The sequence below is a fragment of the Physeter macrocephalus genome, chromosome 5 (genome assembly GCF_002837175.3).
Source record: "Physeter macrocephalus isolate SW-GA chromosome 5, ASM283717v5, whole genome shotgun sequence".
Taxonomy (NCBI): domain Eukaryota; kingdom Metazoa; phylum Chordata; class Mammalia; order Artiodactyla; family Physeteridae; genus Physeter; species Physeter macrocephalus.
This window is the reverse complement of record NC_041218.1, coordinates 16462937-16483311: the sequence shown is the minus strand read 5'-3', so window position 1 is coordinate 16483311 and position 20375 is coordinate 16462937. Positions and strand designations below refer to the sequence as shown.

The window sequence follows — 20375 nt, the reverse complement described above, 5'->3', positions numbered from 1 at the left end:
GTCACATGTAGTGGCCAATTTTTAAAAAAAGCTACAGGAGGTAGATTTAATGTTGAAGCCATTAAATAGGTCACTGTTCTGATCATTTTCGATGCTTTTTTTTTTTTTTTTTTGTAAAGCCTAAGTTCTCTGGGTGTTTGCTTTTTCAGAGACATTTGCCTTTGGTCCTGTGTCACCCCCCATCAATAACGTAGGACGTTAACGTCTTTCTTTTTTTGCTTTGGAACAATTTCCAAATGCACGAGGACCCCTACAGTAGTCATTACCTCATCTGTTTCCATATCAAGGATTTACGTGTGACTTCAGTTGGAGCTATTTGAATTGGCCCATAGCCACCTGTACCCTCAATTTTCTCTGGGCTGCTTTGAAGCATCACAGAGAAATATGAGATGGTAGTTGGTGAAAGCGGAGTCCTTCATCCCAGCAATGGCAGCTGGTAACTGGCTGCATAGCCAAATGCTTGGCTCAATCTAGGGAATGGAAGGCACCATTCAAAACCAGATTCCAGTCTGTCATAAGGATTATATTTCTGTCATCACAACATCTCCTTGACAGTCCCACCAACTGGAAAACTCCCAGCAGAAGCCCAGTGATCAAATTCTCCTGGAGCTATTTTTTTTCCCCTAGCTTCTGGAAATAATCTATTCCAGTCCCTTTTGCCCTCCCCAGAAAACCTCAAACATAGTTCCATTTCTAAGACTGATGTATGGAAATAATTACTCACAACCAACCCATTCTCCCACAGCTGGAAATAATGCCAACAATTTGATTTTGAAACAACTAAAGACAGACTTAGTCCCCATCCACTGAGAGGCTATTCCAACCTAATACAGTATATATCGTCTTTGTACTTTCAAAATGATACGTGACCAAAAGTGGTTCAGATAAGCAAGGCATCACCCCTGGAGCTTTAAATTAAATGTAGAGAGACAGTCATTTATGTTTACATGCAGAAACACTAGGGAAACACTTTGTTTATGTCTAAGAACTAAATGGAAGAAAGCTCAGAAGAGATCGGTTTAGTTTAAAGCAAAAAGGTCACCCACTTGCACTTTTGCCTTATACCCAAGTCAAGTAGATATTTTCAGTGAAAGAAGACTTTTTCTCCTGATACTTTAGTTATCATAGAGTCCTTAATAGAGGTGCCTGTAAGTACCAATGATCCGTGGCAGGATTAGAAGCTGTAATTCTACTGCCAGCAGGATGTTCCTGGCTAGACTCCCACAGTAGTCTGCACTAAGAACACTCTGGTAGGGGAAACAGAAAAAAATTAATATATTTGACCACCCTGTACGTGAAACATGGGGCTATAGTGCTATCAGGTATGACCTTGGAACCTGACAAGTAGTAGGTGAGGCATCCATCAGAAAGATCCAGGCATCTCGGAAATCTGGCAGTGGAACTCATGAAACAAGGCTTTGTCCTTGGGACAGGGCTTACTTGGGGTAATGAAAACCAAAACCTTAGAAGGAAAACCTAAAATGGGCCCCCTCTCACCACTGTACCTGAATCGTTTAGCCTCTGTGCAACATTCCAGCGACTGTCTTCTTGCTTAAGTGAGTTATTTTGACATATGTTGCTACTTTTGCTTTTGCTGTTTTATTTCCAGTCGATTAGCCTGCTTTCTATTATCAGTCAAAAAAGCCTAAAAGTAAACGCTGGCGTAGTGCTCCATTTCCTGTAACCACAGTTCCCACACATGGTTTTCTGCTCTGCAATTTCAGCAGCACTTAAAATTGAGTGGTTCTGCAAACTAGCTATGGGCCTTTGTTGAATCCATTGCTCATCTCTATTGCAGCAAAAGGCAAAGATGGCTACATGTAGGCAGTACGGAGCTGGACCAACAGCCCAAGCTGAACCGGTCCTCCGTGGCTATGGGCAACAGCCCTGCCACCTGCGTTGACCCCTGGGTCCCCTCTCTGAGGTACCTCTGAGCCCAGACAACTCCCATGCCACCTTGCCAAACCTCAGAGATATTGCACACAAGCTGACATTATTTTAGTGGCACTCCCCAGCTCCTGTATAACGAAAAGGGATTAAGGAGGGAGAGGAGACATGCAAAAGGTCACTAAGTAGTCTCGGTATATTTAGTCTTGGAAATGGAAGCGGTCTGACAGTTATATTTTTGCAGGACAGCCAGAGGGTTTGAAAAGACCTTCAGAGTCTTCTGGTCTCCAAAGGCTGAATGTAAAGAGAACCGATCATATTTTTTAAATTGATGGGTCATTACAGGAGGATTGTGTGGTACAGGGGAAAGGTGAATGCATAGGGGGTGGAGGGAGCAGTGCCATTTATACAAACATCCTTGAATCTTTAAAATAAATTATACAGGTGAACACAGAAGTTCATGCTACTTGCTGGAAGCAATAAGGATCGAATTTTGTGGAATCTGTATTCCACAAATCTCCAGGTATCCTGCCTCGTCCTCAGTGGGCTATCATGTTCTGTTGTACATCTTGGTAGCCCTTAAAACTGGTGGCATGGTCTCAGATAGATTCTTGCAGGAGAGAGACAGATTTATGGATTCCATCAGCTTCTTCCAGGGGAGCTGCCCGGTCACCAGGAGGGCACAGGTGATATGCTCGTTCAGATTCTCTCAGCCTGTCTACCAGGGTCAAACAGCAGTTTCCAGGTCCTCATGGCCAATGATCTTATAGTTCTGGCGGCTTTCTAGGTAGGCTGCCAAATCCGGGTCCCCGGCCTGCTGTGCTCTTTCTTGAGGTGTCTTACCCTGTCGGTAACAGTGAAAAGGAAAGAGACACAAACACTTGGGATAAGATTGAAAAAAAAAAAAAATCATAGAAACAGAGCTACTCAGAGATGACTTGCTAAAAAGGATCTTTCCATGTTTGCTGTTTTAGAATTGATGAGACACTTTCAGATCTATTATTTGATAGGTGCATCTCATCAAACACGTGAGATACGCAAGTTCAAGAGAGACGATCACTTTTCAGAGGTGGGGTTCCATCAAAGGAAACGGAGGCTCACAGAGTAACTAGGTACACAGCAGCGAACTGTGTGGCGCAGTGAGGTTGGGAACCCAGATCCTTTCCAGAAGGGGGACAGAAATCACTGAACAGAAAAGCAGGGAAACGGGCATTCTGATTTCTAGTTTGGAACTCTTTCTGTTATACTAAACCCTGGGAAGTAACAAGCAGAAACAAAGAGGAAGGGATGGTCAGAAACAATCTAAAGGGGTTTCTTTGTTGGTTTCAAAGTCTTCAGTTAGGTTCTCCCCAATTTAGAACTGTCTTATCTCTCCAAAAAGTAAGTTAATTTCTGACAATAAAAGTGATGGGTGTTGATTAAAGCAAGAGGGATGAGATATGGGGATATATGTATATGTATAGCTGATTCACTTTGTTATAAAGCAGAAACTAACACACCATTGTAAAGCAGTTATACTCCAATAAAGATGTTTTTTCTAAAAAAAAAAAGTACCAGAAAAAAAAAAAAAATCTTGGGAAAGTAGAAAAGCATAAGAAAATAAAAATCACCAGTAATTACACTATACTAAGATAACTGCTGTTAACCTTCCATAGAGTAACTATTTTATCTTTTTTCTATATCTCTACACACAATTATTTTTATGAAAATAAAACCATACTTTGTTTATATACTGTTAGGTAATGTGCTTTTGCACTTAATAATATATCAAACCTTTCTATTCTACATCATGAAATGTTCTTCTGCATCATTTAAAATGATTGTATAACTTTTTGCAGTCTATTATATGTATATTTATATACACACAATATTTTTGAAATTAGGCCAGTGAACAGCAGTCAGCAGTAAAAGGAGGAAAGGTCTCCATTCTTTTGAATGTTTACAGACATTACTTAACACTCCTTAATGCTAATTTTTGTTCATAGATATCTATTTTAAAATATTAAGTTTTTTAAAATTAATTTTATTGGAGTATAGTTGATTTACAATGTGTTAGTTTCTGCTGTACAGCAAAGTGAACCGGTTATATGTATACATATAGCCACTCTTTTTTAGATTCTATTCCCATACAGGTTACTACAGAGTACTGAGTAGAATTCCCTGTGCTATACAGTAGGTCCTGATTAATTATCTGTTTTATACCTAGTAGTGTGTGTATGTCAATCCCAATCTCCCAATTCATCCCTCCCTTTTTCTCCTTGGTAACCATGTTTGTTTTTTACATCTGTGACTCTATTTCTGTTTTGTAAATAGGTTCCTTTGTACCATTTTTTTAGATTCCCCATATAAGTGATATCATATGATATTTGTCTTTCTGCATCTGACTTACTTCACTCAGTATGACAATCTCTAGGTCAATCCATGTTGCTGCAAATGGCATTATTTCATTCTTTTTTTATGGCCGAGTAATATTCCATTGTATATATGTACAAAATGATATTGAGTTCTAAGGAAAGGGTAGAGGCATGATCATTGTGCCAAAGTAATAGCTCCATGTATAAAAATGCACACAAGCATTACAAAAATTATCAAACACTTCTCAGCCTCCATCTCATCTATTGCAATGGATGGTATCAAACTCAATTAAGTCTGATCCTAGTAGCCTACAAGGGGATATGGAGTAGAAGATAGAAGGGAAGTAACAATGGCTCTAGATGCTTTCTAAAATTTTACTTATTTAGTTGGGATTTAACCATAGCTTCAAGTTCCTATAATAATTTTATTCAACTTGGTTACAGTATTTATTTGTAGATTATCTTGTCTTCAATGTTAATGAGGTTGGGATTCCCAATTTCCAAATATTCAGAGAGATGGGGTGGGCCTCTGAGTTGATTTTAAGGCGCCATTCCCTATTAAGAGAAATTCTCAAAATATTGCTTCTCTTCAAAAATTTCCAGAAGAAGAACCAGTCATAATTATCATATTCAGCTTTCACCTAGCAAAAAATTATGGAATGGAAAAATTATAGGATCCCTGAAAAGGATGAAGCTCTATTACTTCATAAGGTAAGATCTATAAAACAAAATGTTGGGTGAAAGGTTATACAATAGCATGTACAGTATGACGTTACCTACTTGAAGAAAATGAGAAAAGTAGACATACCCACATGTGGGGAGAAATCATTAAAGTTTTAATGGTATATAGGTCTAGATTGTGGGATTTCTAGTAATTTTTACTTAAAAAATTTTTTTTTGCATTGCTAGAGTTTTCTGTGTGAGAATGCACTATATTTATAATAAAAGTAATAAAATTTTTTGCATTTGGAAAAGAACACATACATATGTGACACAAAATAGAAAGGAATCTCAAGGAACATTGAGCCCATTTATTTGAGTCAGAAACTTAGATTAAAAAAAGAGCCGTCTGCTCTGGGGCCAGGTTTCCTGGCCAGTCTTTTATTGGTCCCTCTAGTTCATCTTGCTCCTCCCTTCTCTCATCACCTGAGTTGAGACCAGTTTCTGTGTGGTAAACAGGCAATGGCCCTGCTGTGTCTGAGCGGCCCCAGCAAGGAAGGCCAAGTCCACCTCGGATCATGGCCTCAGCTGGTCCTACCTCCATGGGTTGTATTTCTCCATCAGGTTACACATCAAAGCACCTAAGTGCAAATATCATCTGGGAAGAATATCACAGTGAATAATTATCTGCCATTTGGAATCCTACACCCAGTTAGCTAACCAGATAGGTAACAGACCAGCTAGAAACCAGGACCCAACTTAACGAATTTGATAGCCTAGTGCTATCAGAATTAAGGCAGCCAGGGACCTCAGTCAGAGAGCGAGGATCTGGTGGGTCGCAAGGGAAGTGGAGAATCAAGCAATGCGCCTGGCTCAGAAAGGAAAGAAAGGTCCACGTCAGAGAGAAAGTTACATCACAATGTACACTGCAGTTGGAGGAGACCCCAGGGTGAGGACTGCATATAAGTAGGTGCTCATCGCTTAAATGAATCTAATGGGGCTGAAGTCATCAGTAGGCTTCCGAGTAGGCTTCCGAGTAATTTGTCTATGTTTCTTGGCTACATTCACTGACCCCAAACTTAGGTTATTTAGTACCCACTTAATGAAATCCTCATCTCTATATTAAAATGCTTCTCTGTAACCTTCTCTACAGTTAAGTGTCTTGTCCTTTCTTGGAGCCTACCCAGGGTGCTTTAAAACTCTCCGAGCTGACCATGATCATGACCTCAGATCATCATAGAGAACTCCTCTATGGGGTTGATCTTCTGTATGAACTCTTCTCTCTGCCCATCTCTTTCCCACGGGCTGCAGTTCTCGGTCAACGGCACTAAGCTTCAGCTCCTCCTTTCCTCCAGCTTTAACCCTTTCCTCGGGTGCTCTCTGTAAACCGGAACAATTCATGGTGCAGCCTGATCTCCCATCCTGGGAGTGACTGGTCATCGCTTGGGCACCCATATATGGGGCCTCATAAATCATGGGTTTTAAGCTCTTCTGGATTAAGTAGCTGAAGGAGAAATTCCAAAGGGGCTTCTCGGTAGCCAGGCCAGTATCTTTTGCACCCGGTCCCGACCCTTCTAGTGCTTTGCACCTCACCCTCTCCACACTTGGCTGCTGGCGGCAGGAGAAGCCCGAAGTCCAAAGGTCAACGTGTTCAGAGGTCTATAAGTCCCTGAGGCAAGCACACACCCTCCCTTTGTGCTTATACATTTAAACTGCAGTTTCTCTAAATGAAACACTTCATTTTTTCCTCCTTTTTTTCCAAAGCCCCAGGCACTTCCATAAGTACAGAAAGGATGCCTTGCTACGGGCACAAGTGAAGGCAATGGTGCCAGAGATCTTGCCCCGTGGGAGGATGCTTGCACTCACTCATCAAGTTACCTTGGAGTCTGTCTTTCTCAGAGATGCTCCTGCGTCCACCAGAAGCTGGCACACAGCCCGGTTCCGCTGGCAAGCTGCCTTGTGCAGTGCGGTCTCACCCCTAAATCAAAGATGAAATGAGAAAAGGTTGGAGGCGGGAGTGGGAGTAGGGTAGGGGCAGCAGGGAGGGAAGTGAGGGTAGCATCCTCCCCCCGCTGCTGAGGTTCTGTGCCCCTCGGCCGCTTTCCCTATCGTCTGTGGGTGAGACCATGGCTGCAGGGCATGGGCAGGGGAGGTAGGTGAGGGGGTTAGTCATCGACTAACCCTAATACCTGACTCCAGCCTCTTTTTCAAACAGTGTTGGCTGGTCAAGTAGGCTGAGTGATTTTGTTTTAAGCGACTACTGTCTGATGCGAGTAATACCCAATGGCTCTATGAAATAGACTGATGTGTGTAGGTGTGTCTGAGCAGTGCGGAGCCACTCTCTCTGTGTAGACGTGTGGGCAGAGCAGGAGCAACCTAGATGGCGCACACACGGGAGCAGCGATGGAGGACCACAGCGCAGTGCTTGGTAGACCACCTGGCCCCGGGAGGAGTGTCTCCCGGGAACTCAACTTCAGAGACCCAGGAGATACCCACTCTGCTCTCCCTGCTGAGTCCTGCTGAGTGGCAGGAGAGGGACAGCCACAGAAGATACCTGGGAGGGATGGTAAGACTCTGGGAGGGTTCCGCAACCAGAGCTGCCCCACTGGGCAGCAGGTCAGCCATCAGTACGGGCAACAGCCAAGGCAAAGTGGCTATTTCCCCCACCCCCACAGGCAGTACAGGGAGGAGGCCATTCCCATTCTGAGTCTGAAATTGAAAAGACAATGCCAAAGTGTCTATGGAAAATCAAATGCAGTCCTTAGAGAGGCAAACTGGGGTGAGTGATAACCTTGCCAATGGGATTTGCGGTAGTGGACAAACTCCATGTAGCAAAGGACAGTTTCTCCCTTGTCAGTGACTCCTGGTTAAATCCTTCCTACTTGTCCTCCTCCATCTCTCCTTAGCCCCTCCCCACACTCCACCCTGCCCATTCTTTATCCCTTTTCAAATTTCACTGACTGTTCTTTAGAGGCTTAACATGGCTTCCAGGGTTAAATGCTTAGCTTTTCTTTGTTTCTGTTTGGGGAATAGTAGCTATTTTGCCGCCTGGGAATGAGAAAGTTGAAAACAGATATTATCAGTCTGGCAACCATCCACAGAGCTGGTGACTTTCTCAACCAGGGTTTCTCTTCTGAAGCACAAAACATGGAAATGGTTGGAGGTACTATGTTATCGGTTCTCCAGTGGTTGTATAACTTGTCCCATTCTAGACTCAGCACAGAGAAATTGTTTCACTATACAAAAAGGATGCCTTAGGGCTTAATTTTCTTATAAACCTCAGTTGAGGAAGAGTAAATGTGATGGGTAATTAAGAGGTAAGTGCATTAATTTAGACTTCTCTGTAGTTCAAGGTGCATCAAAGCAGAAGTACCTCGCTTGAAGGAAGTTCTAAATGATGACCAGCAACAGCTACATGTGCAATCATCATGACAGGTGCCATCTATTTTTATTGTGTAATCTTTGATTTAGAAGATTAGCCCTGCACAGTTATGAATACACCCGAAAGTAGACACTTTTTATCACTGACATTACAATTATCAATTGTATGCCCTAGAGGCTGCATTCTTTTCCTAGATATGGTCTCAAGAAGATAATCTAGACCACATAATGTAAGGCAACACTCACGTTTCGCTGTCTGCCATATCCAATAACTCAGAAGGTCCTAAAGAAGAGGAAAGCAAGATGTCCATCAAAAATAAGTTCAAAAACTAACCATTAACAAAAAATTATAGTCACAGAATTAAAGTGCCTTAGGACGCTGAATAAGAAATAGTATTTGGTGACAGGGATAATAAGACCACCTCCCCTCCAAAAGAGAAAGGACCCCTCTACCTCCCCCTCATCAATCTCTCCGTCATCACCAGGTAATATGTACAGGATGGGAGATAAACAAGAATGATATGGCCTCTGCCTTCAAGAAGCTTTCAAACAAGTTGAAGAATAGAATAAATGAAAAATAATTAAGTGGCTACCTAGTGGGGGAAAGGGAGAATCAGATGGACTTTAAAGACCATTTTCCATTCTCCAGCAGCAGGTTGTTTGGGATGTAATCGTATGTAGTATAGCATGAAAGCTATGCGAGACCATATTATTAAGTGTCCCTTTCTCTGACATAACACAGCAAATTACACTAAGTCAAGATATTATCCAGTCCAATCTCTTTATTTTAGAAATGGGGTAAAATTCTATTTTTCATGAGATTTCCCTTCCAAAATCTGGAAGAAATGTTGTATATAAACATCCAATGATTATAGATGCTTCAGCAGGAATTAAAATGTTCTGTGCTTGCACATTCACAATTTCTCATTTTTTCACTAATTTATTCATTCACCCTGCAAACACTGCTTGGAATGTTCGCCTTTCCCCCCAGCCCTTCATACAATTCCTTACCTGCAGGTATCAGCTGACGCACATTTTCTCCACAAAGCCCTCTATCTCCCCACTCCTAATACTGCATTAAATGTCATGCCTTTGTGTTACCTCACTTTGTGTACTAACCCTGTTTCCTAAAATGGTGGGGGCGTGGGGGTAATAATAATCATCCAAATTGAGACTATCCCTGACAAATAGGTATATATGATCACCTTACCGATCATGACACTTGTCAAGCCATGTTAAAATCACCTGCTGACTTGTCTCTCTCCACAACTAGACTCTGGAAAACCCCTTGAAGTTGTGGCCAATGTCTTGTCCACTGTGTCCTTCCTTGGTGACTGGCCTGGTGCCAAGCAGAGGCTTAAATGTTTGGTTGAATTAATGAATAAATGTGTTTGGGAGGGTCGAACACAGCTCTAGGTATTGAGCACTGTAAACTTTAGAAGTAGGATCCTGGTGATTTGGTCTCCATATGGGTGGATATCATTATCAGTGAGCATTTATTTATGTAACTACTTACTACATAATTAGAAGAAAGAAAGTCCTAACCTCATCTTCCCTAACTATGAAAGTCAGTGGTCAGACACTGATGAAAGAAACTGAAGAGGACGTAAACAGATGGAAAGATACACCATGTTCTTGGATTGGAAGAATCAATATTGTTAAAATGACTATACTACCCAAGGCAATCTACAGATTCAATGCAATCCCTATCAAATTACCAATGGCATTTTTCACAGAACTAGAACGTTTTACAGTTTGTATGGAAATTAAAAAGACCCCGAATAGCCAAAGCAATTTTGAGAAAGAAGAACAGAGCTGGAGGAATCAGGCTCCCCGACTTTATACTATACTACCAAGCTACAGTAATCAAAACAGTTTGGTACTGGCACAAAAACAGACTCATAGATCAATGGCACAGGATAGAAAGCCCAGAAATAAACCCACGCACCTATGGTCAATTAATCTACGACAAAGTAGGCAAGAATATACAGTGGAGAAAAGAATCTCTTCAATAAGAGGTGCTGGGAAAACTGGACAGCTACATGTAAAAGCTTGATATTAGAACATTCTCTAATACCATCTACAAAAATAAACTCAAAATGGATCAAAGACCTAAATGTAAGAACAGATACTATAAAACTCCTAAAGGGAAACATAGGCAGAACAGTCTTTGACATAAATTACAGCAATATCTTTTTGGATCTGTCTCCTAGAGTAATGGAAATAAAAACAAAAACAAATGGGACCTAATTAAACTTAAAAGCTTTTGCACAGCAAAGGAAACCATAAACAAAATGAAAAACCTCCAGAATGGGAGAAAATATTTGCCAACAATGAGACCGACAGGGGATTAATTTCCAAAATATACAAATAACTCATACAGCTCAATATCAAAAAACAACCCAATCAAAAAATGGACAGAAGATATAAACAAACATTTCTCCAAAGATGACATACAAATGGCCAACAAGCACACAAAAAAATGTTCAACATTGCTAATTATTAGAAAAATGCAAATCAAAACTACAGTGAGGTATCACCCCACACTGGTCAGAATGGCCATCATTAAAAAGTCTACAAATAACCAATGCTGAAGAGGGTGTGGAGTAAAAGGAACCCTCTTGCGCTGCTAGTGGGAATGTGGAGAACAGTATGGAGGTTCCTTAAAAAACTAAAAATAGAGCTACCATGTGATCCTGCAACCCCACTCCTGGGCATGTATCCAGAGAAAACCGTAATTTGAAAAACTACATGCACCCCAATATTGTACTGTTTACAATAACCAAGACATGGAAGCAACCTAAATGTCCATCGAGAGATGAATGGATAAAGAAGATATGGTACATATATACAATGGAATGTTACTCAGCCATACAAAAGGATGAAATAATGCCATTCATTGGCAGCAACATGGATGGACCTAGCGATTAAGTGAAGTAAGTCAGACAGAGAAAGACAAATATCATGTGATATCACTTATATGTGTAATCTAAAAAAAAAAGATACAAATGAACTTATTTATAAAACAGAAACAGACTCATAGATATAGAAAACAAGCTTATGGTTACCAAAGGGGAACGGGGGTGGGAGGGATAAATTAGGAATTTGGGAGTAACATACATGCTGCTGTATATAAAATAGGTAAACAACAAGGACCTACTGTATAGCACAGGGAACTACACTCAGTATTTTGTAATAACCTATATGGAAAAAGAACCTCAAAAAGAATATACATATATATAATATATATATATTTATGTATAACTGAATCACTGCTGTACACCTGAAACTAGCATAAAGTTGTAAATCAACTAAACTTTAATAAAAAATAAAGAGAAAAAAGAAAAAGAAAATGTTATGTGTACTGAACATCAAAAAAAAGAATGAAATAATGTCATTTGCAGCAACGTGAATAGACATAGAGATGATTATACTAAGTGAAGTCAGACAGAGAAAGACAAACATATGATATCACTTATACATGGAATCTAAAAAAAAAAAAAAAAGATACAAATGAACTTATTTACAAAACAGAAATAGACCCACAGACATAGAAAACAAACTTACGGTTACCAAAGGGGAAAGGGGGCAGGGAGGGATAAATTAGGAGTTTGGTATTAACATATATATACTACTATATATAAAAGAGATAATCAACAAGGACCTACTGTATAGCACAAGGAACTCTACTCAACATTTTGTAATATTGAAAAAGAACATATATATAGATATATATCTGAATCACTGTGCTGTATACCTAAAACTAACACAATATTGTAAATCAACTATACGTCAGTTAAAAAAAAATGTCATTGGCTCAAGGAGAAAGGGGACTTTCACAATCCTCCTGGTCATCCCGGAGCTAAATCACCAACTTCACCTCCTCTCTTTCCCATCTACTGGTCATCAAGGCTGGGTGAATCTTCTCTTGCAATGTCTGTCCTATTTGTTGCTCCTACTTGTCCTATTTGACAAATAAGCTTCCTAAAAGGTCTCTGTCAGGAACATATTAGCATGCAGGACTGTTACTAAGAAAACATAAAAAAGATCTTGCAACATCCAGATTTCCAGGTTTTAAATTCATCATATGTCCTGTGTCTCCCCAGGTATTTCAACATTGAAGTTCACAGTCTTTCACTTGGAACTTCCCTTCCTCAATTTGTTCTCAAGGCTCCATTTTTTTTTTTTTTGCATAAGCTAAACTGGTAGCTGCACAATCACCCAAATATTTCTCAGGCTCTCCCAGCTCTGAGAGCTTGCTCTCTCCACTCTTGCTACCCAGAGAGGGATTTTCTACCCACCGCCTAATTCTTACACATTCTTTAAAGACCAGTCTGTGACAAGGTCCTCTGAAAAGGCCACCTTTAACAGATGGAATCAACCTGTCTTCTCTTTGACAGAAGGACTCAATCAACAGAAGAACTCCCATGACACTTATTGGCGTCTACCCTTGTACTATGTATTTGCTTTTCAAATGTATGCCTTATCTCCTTAAATAAATTACTCTACATCTTTTAAATGTAAGAACACTTGGATTATTTTTCATATCCTTCTAGCATGTTCCCTATTTTACAGGTTCAACGAGGATTCAGTTCATTCATTTTTGTTCCTCAGTCCTGTGATTCTAAGGAAACATGAATGATAACCCACCCCCTCCCGCCCTGTACCCCCTGAAGTGCCAAGCACTCCAGCACAGTGATTAAGAGTGAGGGTTCTGGAGCTGAACCTCCTTGGTTTCAAATCCCAGCTGTATCTTCCACTCACTAGATCTTGGGCAAGTTCATTTTATTTCTCAGCCCCTTGATTGTCACACATGTAAATCAGGATTAATAATAATATTTATCTCGCAGGTTTGTTATGAGGTTTCATAAGTTAATGCAAAAAAAAATGTGCTTAAAACAGTAGCTGGGACACTACATGAAATGCCTAAAGTTAGGTATAATGAAGTGTCCTACTCTCTGACATAACACAGCAGGTTACACTAAGTCAAGATACTGGAATATCAATGAGGGAAGGAGATATAAAAGGGCACCTTGGCTCCCACTTACATTTGAATTAAGTATTGACTCCAATTTTGTGTCCTGAGAACCAGTCCTCCAGGCCTATTCAATCGCTGATGAGGCATCCTCCACAAGGTCAGGAGCAAGAAGGCTTACAGTGCCCAATGGTCCTTTTAGAGAGCTCCTTCAGCAAAGCCATTCGTTTTGAAAGGAATTCCATGAACACGAGCAGCCCGGCCTCACCAGTGTCTGTTCCCATTGTCACTGATAATGGTGTAACTGAGCGGGGCCTTCCCGGGACAGATCCCTCCCCCATGTCCTCTGCTGTAGCTCCTGTCTGGAGTACCCAGACAACAGTATCTGAGGCACACCTCCTGAGTTGTTTTACAGATGCGAAAACCACCACCAAATAGAAAAAGTTAACTACTTGTTGATCATGAGCCCCAAGACCTACTGGCACCTAAGGATGGGTAATGTTAACCCCTGGGACACTGCCCTGTTACCTCACCATCAACCAGTCAGAGAATCGTGCATAAGCTGATCACATACCCTGTAATGCCCCTCCCTTGCCTTGCCTTTAAAAATACTTTGCTGAAACCCTTTGAAGAGTCCAGGGTTTTGGGGACACGAGCCACCTGTTCTCCTTGCTTGGCCCTGCAATAAGCCTTTCTCTGCTCCAAACTCCAATGTTTAGGTTTGTTTGGCCTCACTGTGTGTCGGGCACACACGAACGTGTGTTTGGTAACAACTGCACACATTTTTAGGCAACAGGGGCCTTGTCTCAGTTCCTCCTTTCCTCAGCACTGTCACTTGGCGCTCTCAGAGCTGCACCCACAGTGGGCCCAAGGACTCTGGGGTCCACGCCTCCATGCAGTGAGAGGAGGCTGAAGCAGTTTAATCTGTGCTAAAATGGCAAGGACTTGACACTCTGAAAGTGGGACAAGGAAGAGAAAGAAGCTTGTTCCTCAACTTTCTGACAAGAATCACTATAAATGAAGCCAACCCAGAAGGATTCCAGAGCTGGTCCTCTAATCTGCCAGTCAGGCACGCCTGGAGCTGTTTATTGTCTCCCCCTCCCCCTTTAATCCTCTGCAGCTGACAGAGATGAGAAAAAGAGCTGCTGATACTAAAACAAGACCCTTTTGCTCTTAATATCCAAAGAAGTTTCAGTTAAAGGTTTCAGGAACAGCTCTGGAAAGATGGACTTAATTAACTGAGAGCAATAAGGGGCTGCAGAAGAGAAAAGGAGAGGAGGAGAGTAACTGCCAGGTGGAGCATGAGACAGAGCTGTGGTTTCCCTCCCTATCTGTGTGTTCAGTGACCTATAGGGAGCTACTCTTAATAGTACAGCGTGCTGTCTACTAGTGCGCTGTGTGGGTTAGTAGCGTCGGTGTGAGATTTGGAGGTGGAGGCGTAGCCAGAGAAATAAAAACAATCAACAAAGACCCTCAAAATTTTCCCTTGAAAGAAAAATACATGTGAAAAAATAGCAACTATGGTTTTTGGAAAAGTTAATTTTCGTCTCACTCATAAGGGAGAGAACAGGAGAAAGAGAAAACATAAAGATGATGGAATTCCTTCAATATATACCAACGGGGAACATTTAGGTTTGGGCTTAGTTTGTATTTCATGAATACATATATCCTGATTGTGGATACCATGCATTTCCCCTAAGGAGTTTGAAGGAATGCCATCAAATTGTCAGCAGAGAATTCCCAGTTGTTCCCCGAATATAAAGGGAAGTCTTGGCTCTCTGTCCCTCCCAGGATTTACTAAAATATCCACACTCCATTCCATAGCTAACCTGCACCAGAAGATGACTGCTGAATGTCTACCGAGGGGATATGGGTACAAATTTCTCCATGAAATCTTCCTAAGATGATCATTGCCCTTCTGCAGCCCTGTACCAGTTGTCACTAGAATGCTGCATATGATACTCGTTTCGAACTACCCTGTGCTGTGGTTGTTTATCCATGTTTCATTTCCCTCGCTGGGTTTTAGGAATATGGAAGGCAGAAACCAATCTCATATTATGGATGAGTTTTGGCAAGTCACCTAACTTTACTACCCTTCAGTTTTTACCACCTGTCAAATAGAGATAAGAGAACTTACCTTGTAGGATTGTTGTAAGAATTAAATGTATGAATACATGTAAAGCATTCAGAACAGTAAAGATGAGCAGTGATTATTACTGTTAACATTTTTCTTCAAAAGTGCATGGGACTGGGCTTCCCTGGTGGCACACTGGATAAGAATCCGCCTGCCACTGCAGGGGACACAGGTTCGATCCCTGGTCTGGGAAGATCCCACATGCCGCGGAGCAACTAAGCCCTGTGCGCCACAACTACTGAGCCTGCGCTCTAGAGCCCGTGAGCCACAACTACGTGCAGGGGACACAGGTTCGATCCCTGGTCTGGGAAGATCCCACATGCCGCGGAGCAACTAAGCCCTGTGCGCCACAACTACTGAGCCGGCGCTCTAGAGCCCGTGAGCCACAACTACGGAAGCCCGCGTGCCTAGAACCCGTGCTCCGCAACAAGAGAAGCCACCGCAATGAGAGAAGCCCGTGCACCGCAACAAAGAGTAGCCACCATTCTCCACAACAAGAGAAAGCCCGCATGCAGCAACAAAGACCCAGTGCGGCCAAAAATAAATAAATAAAAATTTTTTAAAAATGCATGGGACAGAATTTTTGAATGAATGAATGAATGAATGAATGAAACATTTAAAAATCCACTTGGACCCTGGCCAATATATTTTTTCTCAGAGAGAGATCCATAAATGGAACATGGATTCAAAAAACAGCTATGCTATATGAGAAATGGTCTGAAAAATAAGGGAAAGAAAAATACATTGTGGGGAATACACATCAGTATTCCCTGGTGAAGGCCAGGGAAGCTTTTTTTGCTTCGAAAAGAAGCAAAACTTCACAAACCTCCCAACATGAAAAAGTGAGCAGCATGGTAAGTAGTCAGACCTTCCAAATTTCAAGTTTGCTGCCCAGTCAGTGCTCATCCCATAGGTTCTTCCACTGAACTGACGCCATTTTATCATCGATACTGCACTTGTATTATATATGATGTGTCTTTTGTCACATGCATCCTTTAATTTGCTTCCCACACGGAGGCATCCAAATCCCCTTTACTATTCCTACCACCTCCCCGTGGCCTCTCTCTCTCTCTCTCTCTCTGGACCTCATTTCCCATTAGTCTCCCTGACGCTGCCAGCAGACCATTCCAAATCCTCCTCTGCCCCAGGACAAAAGCTGCACAGATGTGGGGAGAGCTGGCACTGGGAACTCTTAACAGCACCATCATCCTGTCCCAGCAGGATGGTGGTCGTTTCTCTCGGGGACCAGAGGCAGAAAAAGGGGGGGCTGAAAAAAAGAAAAGAAAGACTGAAGGCAGAAAAAGAGGGAAGACAAAATAAACCATTGAAATCAGAAAGGAAATGCATGAGTGAGATTTCTATCAGGAAACACAGTAGGGGGCAGAGGCGTGGGGGCTGGGCGAATAAAAACAAAAGAGCAAAATGTGCCGGGGTTGGGGGGGGGGGGTGTGCAAAAGACTGAAACACCATAAAAGTCTCGGAGGGGTAACACTAGGGAGGAGGGAGTGGGCAAAAGTATGGCTGAAAGGAGTTGAAAAGCAGGAACCGCTGGGGGGTGGGGTGGGGGTCTCTCAGCTGGAATCCCTCCACATCCTCCTCTCCACCCTGTCCCTGTGGAATTCGTAAGCTCTCTCCCTCCTCCTCCTCTTTTCAACCCTCCCAATGCCCAAATTCCAGTTTTTCATAAAGGAAAGCAGCATGTCGTGTATTTGAGAGAAGTCCCAAAGAAGATGCGGGAAGAGAAAAATTCAAGCCTCCTGTGGCTTTTCAGAAATAACCACAGGGCCCGTGCCCCCCAGCCCCTCAGCCTGGATTTAAAAGAGCTCTGAGAAGAGAACTTGGTTGCTGAATGTGGTGTCTGGGAGAATGACTAATCTCTCACGACTCCCGTTCAGAGGGCGGCGCCCTCCTGCTTGTGGACCCCACTGCTCAGCGTCGATAAACGGTGAAGAAGAGGGCAAAGCAGAGGGGAGAGAGGGGCTCCCTGGAGTAAGGATGCAGAAAGCAAACAAGCCGTATCAGTCAGGAGCCTTGAAAAAGGCCGACTGATTTCTTAGGACCCTTGTCATTAAAGGCATCTTTACAGGCAGGTCTTTGAACAGTTTTTAGGATTTATATAATATGAAGACATAAAATTTAAAAAACTAAAACTTCAAGAGGTTTGCAGCAACTGAGATTATTAAGAGGGGCATCTCTTGATCTTTGGCACAGTGGAAAATTTGTATTCATTTATTTTTTTATTTACATGAATTCTAACTGATCAGACCCGCCCACTCTGCAAACCTAATGCTAATTTACAAACAACGATGCCAGTCTGGTAGAAATCCCCGAATCCCAGCCTCACAGAGGCATCTTCGCAAAGGATATTTTCCATCAGATCAGGGGAATTTCAGAGTCATCATCATTATTAAATTAGGCAAGACTATTCACTGAGCAGAGATCACATTAAGAAGATGATTACAGAGAAAGGGTCATGTTTTCTGTGTACATGTCCCCGACTTCAAGAACACGATAATTTAAAAGAGTTTCTGTAATTGAAATGAGATGAATAGTTCTGCAAAGATAGTTTCCAATTCTAAATGCACAGGTTTATAAAATTATATCAGCAACTAAAGATATTAAAACAAATGACAACAGAAATGGTTGAGCCAAAGTGCTTAGCTCTTAGGGAACATGGAGAATTAGGCTGACAACGTCAAAAGATTTTACACCCATGTCCCTGAATGACTAGAGATAATGAGGTTGATGTTAAGAATGAAATTGACCATGCCTATCAGAGGTTGATAAATACTAATTTTAGTAAAAATCAACTGCAATTCAGTTTCTATTATTTGACTGCAGTACTGAAAGGTTAAAAATTGCCACCCATCAATATACAGTGATCCTTGGAATGTAGATCATAGTAAGATTTTATTTTCAAACAGAAGAGATGGATTTTGCACCACGATCTCCAGTCTTTCCCCCCATGTATCTACTGGCCAATTGGAGACCCTGGTGAGGCAGACACAGTGACCATGAGAACTGTTTGCCTGTGAGTGAAGTTGAGGTGATTACAAAAGTCTCAAGTGTTTTCTCATTAGTATAAATATTAAACCAACTAATTTACAAAAGCTAACCAAAAAAATTAGAAAAATAAGCTTCCCCCTACCCCAAGTTACTAACAAATTCCTGTGTCCTTCAGTTTTGACACAGAGCTGTATCACATTATTCACTCTTTGCAAAAGACACTGGGATCGAAAAGAAACTAGTTTAGTATTGGAATGTCAGGCTTTGATCAGAGCACTAAGAGATTTGCCAGCTGGATTTCATGCCAGAAAGTGTGTGTGTGTACTGATCTATGGCTGAGGTTAGAAACTCCAAGTCTTATGAGCTTGAGTTACAGGGGCTTTTAAAGACCGTCTTAAGGGAGTAGAAAGAGAAGTTGGGGGGTGTGTGAAGATCCATGGTGTTAGAGCAATATCATCTCAGGCCTCATCATTCAAGTCCCTGGGGAGACGCAGCTGAGAAGAGGATTTATGGTTTTGTTTTTAGTGTAATTATGTCCCAAATATTGCATGGGACATACTTAATGCTTAAAAAAAAAGCTATTGTTGTCTTGTATTTTTATCTGCTAAGCCTTGGCTTAGGACCCTGAACCAAAGGAAAATATAAAAGCAGAGCTCCAGGGAATTCCAAGTCAGTCAGTAGTTCAGGATATTGAGAAGGGAGGGTCATCATTTTCAACTGAAGAAGACAGAGTAACGGAGGGGGGTATATTAAATACGGCCATTAATTATAAAGCAGAGGGGTCTATTTCCCCACCCCTTGAGTTGGGGCTGGCTCTGTGACTTGTTTTAGCTGGCAGAATGCCACAGAGATGAGGGCAGACTTCCCCAGCCTGGCCTCAGAATGTCTGGAAGCTTCCATCCTCACCCTCTAGGAACCTGAGGACCATCATGCTATGCAGAAGCCTGGGATGAAGGTCCAGGTGTAGAGAAGGGCTCAGGTGTCCCAGCCATCTCAGCTGAGAGCCCCGAACATGTGAGAGTCCACCTTAAATACAGACTCAGTCAAAATGGCAGCTCCCTGCAGCCTCATGGGTAAGACCAAGTGAGATACCAGCAGATCACTGATGCAGAGCGGATCGCAGAACCAGAGAAGGGAATGTTTGTTCTTCAGGAGAGGTAGAGAGGGGAGGAGAGAGAATTCCTAAGTTGCCTCATCACTCAAATAGACAGCCAGTGTCTCACCTAACTCTATAGAGTGGTATGCGGGTACTGAGCAGCAGTGGTATGTGGGTATGCGGGCAAACAATCTCATCGGGTAAAGGGCAAACTCGGAGGGAAGGATTGAGAATGATCAAGACGACAGCCACCAGGAGTACTTGAACCTGAGCCAGAGGCAAACAAAGTGACAGAATATATCTAAAGTTCACCTGAACTTTGTACAGTGGAAATCCTGAGATCTTTTCTAGTAAGAGAAAAATAACCATGGAAGCTTTGTGACCTTTATGCACTGTCTATGGGGCTGGGTTCTAATATTTGGTTCTGCCTGTCACAAGCTTTTGCAAGAGTCACTATAAGAGAGAGAAAACACCTATGATGTGTGTCGTTGGGGGCGGGGAGTGGGAGAGGCAAGCAGAATTGACGCCACCAATGCCTTCGCAAGTCTTGCCCAAAGAGGAATGCTTTCATTGCTGGGGGCAGAACATGCACACCCCAGACACAGCCCTGGAAATATATGTAGGCTTTCCCGAGCAGACAGGCTTGGGATTATCCAACCTAGCCTTCCGGGGGAAAGAAAGCCTCTAATGACGACCATCCTACTTTAACTCCCTTTCCTCTTCCTGAGCCACTCTTTCCACCATAATTCAGGCCAAGGGTTCAAGCAAACCCTCCATGGTGAGAAGGTACTGAAGACAAAGCAAGGTGAGTCTAATGTGACTGACAGTCTAATACTTACCTTACAAGGTCCTTGTAAGGATTAAATGATAGGATGTGCTCAG

The 20375-nt window shown here is 42.1% G+C and overlaps 1 protein-coding gene across 4 annotated transcripts in view; it reads right to left on the bottom strand.

Moving 5' to 3' along the window:
• Window positions 1–1525: 1525 nt before the first annotated feature.
• Window positions 1526–20375, bottom strand: part of DGKI (diacylglycerol kinase iota) — a 472815-nt gene continuing 453965 nt past the window's right edge. For all 4 annotated transcript variants that reach the window (XM_055084816.1, XM_055084815.1, XM_055084813.1 and 1 more), the window contains 3 exons: window positions 8529–8565; window positions 6780–6879; window positions 1526–2731 (listed from right to left, as the gene is read on the bottom strand). In XM_055084816.1, the coding sequence (XP_054940791.1) occupies window positions 2615–2731; window positions 6780–6879; window positions 8529–8565 (254 nt within the window). In that variant the 3' untranslated portion in view covers window positions 1526–2614. The remainder of the gene's footprint in view (window positions 2732–6779; window positions 6880–8528; window positions 8566–20375) is intronic.